Source organism: Eptatretus burgeri, chromosome 10, assembly GCF_056783735.1.
Source record: "Eptatretus burgeri isolate ZD-2024b chromosome 10, Ebu_testis_v1, whole genome shotgun sequence".
Lineage (NCBI taxonomy): Eukaryota > Metazoa > Chordata > Myxini > Myxiniformes > Myxinidae > Eptatretus > Eptatretus burgeri.
Window position 1 is genome coordinate 5865283 of NC_140970.1, and position 9082 is coordinate 5874364.

The 9082-nt window shown below is 43.4% G+C and overlaps 1 protein-coding gene across 2 annotated transcripts in view; it reads right to left on the reverse strand.

Annotated features, from left to right (window-relative positions):
• Window positions 1–311: 311 nt before the first annotated feature.
• Window positions 312–9082, reverse strand: part of LOC147017879 (muscleblind-like protein 2a) — an 86232-nt gene continuing 77461 nt past the window's right edge. For both annotated transcript variants that reach the window (XM_085896954.1, XM_085896955.1), the window contains one exon: window positions 312–1367. In XM_085896954.1, coding sequence (XP_085753080.1) covers window positions 1297–1367 — 71 coding nt within the window. In that variant the 3' untranslated portion in view covers window positions 312–1296. The remainder of the gene's footprint in view (window positions 1368–9082) is intronic.

Below are 9082 nucleotides of genomic sequence, written 5' to 3' on the forward strand. Positions count from 1 at the left end.
GGCTTTGCCTATTCCATATTATGAATTGCCTCGCGGGACGGATCAAACGTTTTCGCGAGCCGTATACGGCCCGGAGGCCGGAGGTTCCCCACCCCTGATCTAAAGGGTCTCAGCAGTCTCAAGAGTCAAATGTACATTCTACTAGTATGTAATGAATTAAGACACAAAAAGCCCCCCCCCACACACACACACCCCCATCCATTTATAGCCGATGAAAGTTATTTCCTTCATTTGAAGTCGATCGTGACGTATAAGCCCGGGATCGCGCTTCATGGCTATTTGTGAAGGAAGAATTACTCCATGCGAAAGGTGTATATAGTGCATTTTTATTTGTACAACATACAATAAATTCAGACAAAAGGCACAGTGTTGTTCTTGACACGAGCACAGACACGACTAATGTGCACAGTCCACGCTATCCGCCATGAAAACGTCACAGTCACTGGTGTGGAAGATGATGAGGTATCCCACCGTGTTTGCACAAACATGTCAAAACCTTCAATTGCACACAGTCATAAAACAGTTTGAAATACGATTACTTTTACGAATAAATAAATATTCTCATTCTCTCAAGTTCAGGTACATCATTACCACGATCACCAGGTGATCCACAAAATTATTATTCTTAAACAGGATATGCGTGGAAGCTTCTTATCCTGACTTTTTGCATCAACCAACATGTCTTTTAAGTTGTGTTTGATCTTTGCGATCAAAGTCCCGAAGATCTGTGCTTAAACGAAGTAACCGCACTACCGTGTTACGATGACACACCTACGTGGTGAATGTGGTGAAGAATGAGCATCACATCTGCAAGTGAAGAGCAGAGGAGGTGGTTCGAGTTGTCCAGGGTTTCTAAAGTTTCATCGGCCTGTGCTTAAATAGTGGTATTTCTAAGTGCAATATTTCTGAGCGACTTTACATTCCAAACTTTTCGACGTGAAGTATTACTTGCCGAAAAGGAATTGGGACATTTTTTGTTCACAAACTGTAAAGACAAAGGTTACCATCAAAATATCTCGCAGGTCTTTAATGATACCTGTGCAATGGAAAGTGACTTAAGTCTGCAAATCGGCAATGTCAAGTTAAAAAAAAAAAAAGAAGTCGATAATAGTTGCCGTATTGACGATAATGATGATAATTATATTGATAATGGTATTATCAACTTTTACATGTTGTGTTCAACTTTACATGTTCGTTTACATGTGCAATGCATGAGTAAAACAACCAAGACGTCTCACGGCAGAGAACAGCACAAACAGACAATCTCATTGGCTCATGCTCGGCTGTGTTGATTGGTTAATGTGTCGATGGTCCTGATTGGCTGTTGTCACACAGACAGTCCATGCTGCTTTTCACTTCAAAGCAATCTGGGGAGAAAAATGACATCATCACTGTCCTGGGTTGCAAATTCTATTACATCCCAGTCCCTTATTGAACATCATCGCACATTCCTTACACAAGGTGGTTCACACAGCAGTGAGCCATGATCTCAATCTTTGGGAACCATTCACAGAACACAATAATGCAACATATCCACTCGCATGTTCATGGCAGCCTTAAAGAGGCAGTTTAAGTTTTATCTCTATATTACTAAAACTCTCATCTTGTATATATGTATGTATGTATGCTCCCGAAATACAGCCAAAACGGTACACGACAGCGCAAAAATTTTCGGCCTAACTTATTCACCATTCTCCTGCGGTGTGCAGTATCAAGTTTCATTCAAATCAGGCAACGAAAAAATTATTAAAAAAATTAATTCCCGATTCAGTCAAGTACTCTTCGGGAGAATTTGATTAATGCAAACAACCTCAGCGGTATAGTTCGCTGGAGCTATCTTTTTTTTTTTCTTGAAATGATTTATTTAAAAATCTCAAAGTTGTACTGTAGACAAAGAACGATTTATTTTGAAGCATAAAATAAACATCGCCATTTTGATCTAATATTTATGTGTTTAATTATAAATAAAATTGTGTTTAGAAGATTACGTACAATAATTTCTTTGACTTTCTTTTCTCCGTTTTTTTCACATTGACACGCAAGATTTTTTTTATTAACGGCTGTCACAACGGGAACCCAACGGGTTCAAGGGTCGTCTAGTATTCTCTAAAACCGAGACTAACGTCGTCTTGCTCTGTAAGCACTGTGTACTTTCTCTTTTGTGAGCTCTGCGTGCAGATCCATGATTTTTGGTTGGGGGGGGGGGGTATGGCAAAAAAATTGATATTGCACTGAAAAATATCATTTTGCCAAGCACAGCAAGGGGAACATTTTTTTTTTGTGTGGGTGTTTATTTTTGTCATTAATGCTAAAGACTATTCTAAATTTAGACAAAGAACACTACTACATTTGAAAAGAAGCACTCCAAAGAAAAAAGAACTTTCACTGAAAACTCAACATTTATTTTAATTATTGTCTCATCATAAAAATATCCAATTGAAAAGCAGACATTGAATATCGTGTGTGTGTGTGTGTGTGTGTGTGTGTGTGTGTGTGTGTGTGTGTGTGTCCTCCATATCTCCAAAACCATGAAATTTAGCAGCCTGAAACTCTGCATGCATATTAGGAGACCTCCAAGGAAGTACATGAATGAAAATTGGGTATTTGGGTTAATTTAAACACCCCTTTTGAAGATAATTAACAGCCTAATTTAATTATCCTTTATCAAGGCTCATCCTCGGTCAGCCCACTCTCCCTTGCTAGGGTCTTAATTCGCCATTGCTTTTGGCCTGCTCAACAATGCCTTGACTTGGAACAGGCCGCAACAGTTTCTTAACGATAAAGCAACATTTATTTATTTATTTCCACTTTCCTCAATCACATCATTGAATGCCTCATCTTCATTCCCACAAATTGCTGTAGACATTACTTTTGTAAGTGCTCTAGTTTTCAAATTGGGAGCTTGGAGCAATTTTATGCATTATATGATGGGATTTTGCACCATCTACTCTCACAGACTAAAGTATATAATCAAAATATTTTCTATTTTTTGGATCGGATCACGTGGACTAAATAACTGTCAAAATCTGGAGTGAGACCTGGAAATGTTAAGAAACCAGCTGTTGTGGTTGAGAAGAATATTGGCCATACCACAGGCATACAACAACAGGCTTTATTTAAATCTGCACAATCTTCTCCACTCCTCTTCTTCTTCACCTGATACTGTATCACATTGTGAAATGCCCTCATGCGTTCAAAGTGAAATTAGCATTGACAAAGTAAATATACGAACAGGACACAACATGTCTCTTTTCCTTGAAAACATTTAGGTACTGCAGAGTTGAACTTCAAAATGGTAAAGAAAAGAACAAGTAGAACAGTATGCACAACATAGTAATTATCTCATGGCTTGGTACCTTCACACATTAACTTGAATCAATGTTTCGTTTAATTATTATGATGTTGGAGAACATTGCCTACGATCACTCTTAATAATATTAAATGTAAGGAACAAAATTGTAATTTTTCACATTTAGTAGTACATGAGCATTTAACATTTACTTAATTGTTCTCACACTAATCCTAATATCTCTCAAAGTCTTTGAGCCAAGCAGGTGGTCTTCTAACCCTCATGATTCGTGCTGGACTTGCAACCGCTTCATTCCTTTCATTTCCCTCTGTGATCGGCATTGGTGCAGTCTCTGGATGGAGGGCCAGGTGCGATGCATTCCATTTCTTCCCATCACTGAGTACGTATGTGCCTGGTCCAATTTTCTCCCGAATCAGTATAGCATCAGTGTATTTTGTAGTCCCTTTCCTCACATGCACGGGTTTCTTTACTCACACATGATCTCTTGGTTGAAATGTCAGAATCTTCACTCCCCTTCTTCGGTCGGTGTACTTGCTTTTTTGTCTGTCTTTTGATGACAGTGTCTCTCACGTTCAGCAGTGGTTCGGAATCGCTGACGACCGGAAAGATGTTCAGCTTGGTGCGCATCTTCCTTTTGTAGAACAACTCGAATGGAAATACACCAGTAGTGGCGTGTCATTTAGCCCGGTAGTTATGAAGGAATTCAGTCACCTCAGGTTTCCAAGGTTTACCTTCTCGTTCCACATTCTGTATACACTCCTTCAGCACTCTGTTGAACCTTTCCACAGCACCATTAAGGGGTAGTAGATGCTGGAGGACTTTGCCGTATTTTTCTCTCTTCCAAAAATTGAGAGAAGGCAGTAGAAGTGAATTGCGGTCCATTGTCGGTAACAACCCAGTAGGGATTTCCGTTTCGACTGAAAATCGAGCACAGGAAAGCAGTAATAAACTCTGTGGTGACACTTGAAATAAGTGCCACCTCACACCACTTACTGTAATAGTTGATCAGGGTGATGGCATCATGGCAATCCCATGTGCCAAGTTTGAATGATCCTACAATGTCTATTACCACTTTCTGCCTTGGTCCCTCGGGCAGTTTGACTGGCTGCGGCGGAGCAAGGAAGGTTTTTGCGGTTTTGTGGCTCAATTGACAAGACACAAAGATGATATGATGGATTGCACAAGACTGTCCATCTTGGGCCACCAGTATAGTCACGGGGTTTCTGTATGGTGCGCGCGATGTTCTGGTGACTTTCATGCTCCAGGTTGACCACTTTGATGTACACCGACAGCGGTACAATCAAACGTGTTCATCGCAACACATATGATTTGTCCATGGCCAGTTCATGATTGAGAGCGCAGTATGAAGCAAGCTCAGGTGCAACTGCTTTCCTTGGGTTTGGCCAGCCTTTCCCGATCTGGGCACGCAGCAGACACAATTCTGGGCAGGTTTCACAGGCAGCAGAGAACTCGGTTACAGGCAGAGCAGTCAGGGCTGCCCAAATAGTGGCAATCAGCTCAGGTTCATCCTCTGCACCACAACTGGTAGGCAGAGGCAGCCTAGCTTGACAGTTTTTCATAATTTATTTTTCCAGGGCAGTACGTCACATTGTAGGAGAAGCAAAGCAGTCGAGCAGACCATCTGGCGATTCACAGTCCAGCATGACCAATGCTTTTTGTAGTCAACAATGTGGTCTGTTTGAAGGGTGAAGTGACATCCCCAGAGGTATGTCCTCCACTTTTCCACAGCCCAGACACAGGCTAGAGCTTCCTTCTCGACTGTTAAGTATTTCCTTTTGACAGGAGCCAATGTGTGGGACACGAAGGCCATTGTGCACACAGTATTGTCAGAATGCAGCTGAGTTAACACTCCCCCCCCATCCCGTCGTCAGACGCATACATTGAAATGAATGTGGGCAGGTTTGGATCAAAAAGAGCAAGTCACCCAGGTAGATTTGTACGCCTGGTAATCCCTGAAGAATTGTCACCCTGAGATTTTGAAATGCAGCAAGGGATGATGCCAAGCCGTATGGAACTCTGCAGTATCGGAAAAGTCCTTCATGTGTAATAACAGCTGTCAAATTGTGGCTGTCCTCGTGCAGGATAACTTGATGGTAAGTACGAGCAAGGTCAATTGTAGAAAAGACTAACATCTCTCAGTTCAGCAAAAATTTCCTTTATGGGTGGGTATTTTCCTCCTTCATGAGGCAATGGGTGACAGTCCACGATTATTGCTTTGTTGGCCTCCCACAGATCGACACACATCCAAATCCCCCCTGATTTTCTTCTGAATGACAACTGGTGGAGAAACCCAGGGAGAGGTTTCAACTTTCTCAATTATACCCATCTCTAGCAGTTGTTTCAGATCATCTGAGATAGCTTGTCTCATAGAGTGTGGAAGCCGTCATAAGTTTTTGTTGTGCAGGAGTAGCATCGTTTTGGACTTTAACCTTATGGGCAAAGCCTTTTGCACATCCCACAGGTGTCAGACTCAGTATGCGTTTCTAGTACAGAAACGCTTTGTTCTGAGGTTAGCACAGAATCACCGACAATATGACATCGCAATGCTTTGATTAAATCCATTCCTAGCAGTGGTGAACCACCCATATTTTTTATTGACATAAAATATGGCTGGAGCTGTAACACCATCATGAAAAACGGTGACATGTAGTTATCCCCATATAGGTAAGTCATCTCTCGAGTAAGTGACTAGTTTGACATGACTCTTAGTCAAAGGGCAGTTGGCAAAATGTCTCTGGTTCAGCTGTTAGTCCCATTTCGCTCCTCTGCACGGACTACAAGATTTTCTCGAAAGTTCTTGCCAACCACCTCAAACCTTTGATTGAGGAGATTGTACACCCCGATCAATCTTATTGCATTCCAAAAAGGGCAATACATGATAGTGTTTTTATTGTCCGTGACATGATCGATATTTGTATTGCTGAACATAGAAATGTTGGTCTGGTGTTTTTAGACCAAGTAAAAGCTTTGGACACAATTGATCATTCTTATCTCTTTGCTGTTTTACAGGGGTTTGGCTTTAAGGAAAATTTTACTTGCTATATCAAACTATTGTATAATAATATTTTTAGTGTGCTCAAAGTAAATAACATCCTAAGTCAGCCTTTCCCTGTTACCAGAGGTATCCGTCAAGGGTGCCCCCTGTCTGGCCTTCTATACTCCCTTTCAATTGAACCTTGACTGCATCGTTTACGCGCGCGGCTGCAAGGGTTTTATCCACTGCCGTTAGAAAATCCCGTAAAAACGATTGCTTATGCGGATGATCTCTGGGCAATTGTGCACTCAAATTACGATGTTCGTGCTTTGGTTGAGTCTGTCAAGGAATTTAGCCTGGCTAGCTCGAAAAAAGTTAATATGGAAAAGAGCAAAGCTTTTTATTTCGGTCCACAGAATGAGATTCCCCCTCCAACCCTGCCAGGGCAGCTTGAATGGACCAATGAAGGAATACACTACCTCGGTGTCTTTCTTGGAATTCCAGTTTTTATTTCAAAAAACTGGGAATCGCTGATTACCAAAACTGAGCAGCGGTTAACAAAATGGAGGGGACTATTGAAGCAGCTTTCCTACCGGGATCGTACTCTCGTCATTAATAATCTTGCGGCATCAATGCTATGGCATGTTTTTAAAACTCTGCAGGCCCCAGCTTTTATCCTAAGAAAACTTCAGTCTTTTTGTGGACTTTTTCTGGGGGGAAAGCACTGGCTCCGGCCAGGAATACTAAGCCTACCGACAACAGAGGGTGGACAGGGGCTAATAGAGGTAACGAGCAAAGTGATGGCTTTCCGCCTCCTCTCAGCACGAAGGCTTCTATACTCCGACGTCCCATGGAAAGCCTTTGCCCATTGCTTGCTTTAGCAAGCTGGGAAACTTGGCTATGGTGACGAGCTCTTTCTTCTCAACACGAAGCACATGGATATGACATCGGTCCCACTTTTTTACCGAAGCATGGCAGGCGTTTTCTTTTTGCCGTGATACCAGTGCTTACTCCCTTCAGATGTTTTTAAAGGAACCAATATTTTTAAATCCTTTTTTAATGGGGTCTGTAGTGACAGATCTTTTATGCAAAAGTTTATTGATGTCAGCATTAACAGAGTTGAACACCTCAGGAACCTCCTTGTACATAGATGGAAGCCAGCTGCTGACATTGCCGTGGCCACCAGTGTGAGGTCCATCAGAGTTATTGGCAGAATTTTCTCTGATCCTACAGACCTTTAAGCAAACCGGGTTAAAATGGGACCCAGACATTGAAGATGCCCTCCATCTTTCCCAATGTCCTTTCCCAAATCTGTTAATTTTATTTCAAAGTTTTATGCCCTTTAACCGGATGGAGAAATCCTCAGTGTACAATCTATGTGTTCTCACCCTTTTTCCTGACAAACCTGCAGAGCCACAAGCTCATTGGCGAGTGCTGCTTCAAGCTAACCGATCCACTACAATAAAATGGCAGGTGATGTACAGAGGACCTATTGTCAAGCGCTCCGGCGATCTGCAGTGGCGGCTGGCGCACAGCATCCTGCCTTGCAACGTCCTGTTCCACCATATATGTCCTGAAAACTCGGAATTGTGCCCCTTTTGCAACACCCCGGAGACCATTTTTCACATTTTCATTGAATGTTCAAGGTTGGCCTCGCTTTTTGGAATCATGTCACGTGTGATGCGGGGGCTCAGTTTGTCTTTTACACATTGTGTTTTTATATTTGGTTTCAATGTCTTGTATCAATGTAAAAATGAATGTCTTTTAGCAAACTTTTTGTGTTCTGAAGCAAAACTTGCCATTTATTTATCGAGGAGGTGAAAATTGCAGAACACTGATGTTTCAGCTGATGACATCTTAACTATTTAAAGCATTGGTGACGTCTCGTGTTCTTTTTGAGTTTGAAACTCAAGATCCTGCTTAATTTAAAAACCGGTGGTGTGTGAAACAATCCTTATGTAGCATGGATGGTGGTGCTCCAAGAATCAATTTATAAATTTAATATGACCTCTTTGTTACCCCTTCCTTTCCTGGTAATTTATTTTGATGCTTGCACTAACATCTCTCTCTCTCTCTCTCTCTCTCTCTCTCTCTCTCTCTCTCTCTCTCTCTCTCTCTCTCTCTCTCTCTCTCTCTCTCTCTCTCTCTCTCTCTCTCTCTCTCTCTCTCTCTCTCTCTCTCTCTCTCTCTCTCTCTCTCTCTCTCTCTCTCTCTCTCTCTCTCTCTCTCTCTCTCTCTCTCTCTCTCTCTCTCTCTCTCTCTCTCTCTCTCTCTCTCTCTCTCTCTCTCTCTCTCTCTCTCTCTCTCTCTCTCTCTCTCTCCCTCTCCCCTCTCCCCTCTCCCTCTCTCCCTCTCCCCTCTCCCCTCTCCCCCTCTCCCCTCTCCCCTCTCCCCTCTCCCCTCTCCCCTCTCCCCTCTCCCTCTCCCCTCTCCCCTCTCCCCTCTCCCCTCTCCCCTCTCCCCTCTCCCCTCTCCCCTCTCCCCTCTCCCCTCTCCCCTCTCCCCCTCTCCCCTCTCCCCTCTCCCCTCTCCCCTCTCCCTCTCCCCTCCCCTCTCCCCTCTCCCCTCTCCCCTCTCCCCTCTCCCCTCTCCCCTCTCCCCTCTCCCCTCTCCCCTCTCCCCTCTCCCCTCTCCCCTCTCCCCTCTCCCCTCTCTCCCTCTCCCCTCTCCCCTCTCCCCTCTCCCCTCTCCCCTCTCCCCTCTCCCCCTCTCCCCTCTCACTCCTCTCCCTCCCTCTCTCCCTGCCCCCCTCTCTCCCTGCCCCCCTCTCTCCCTCT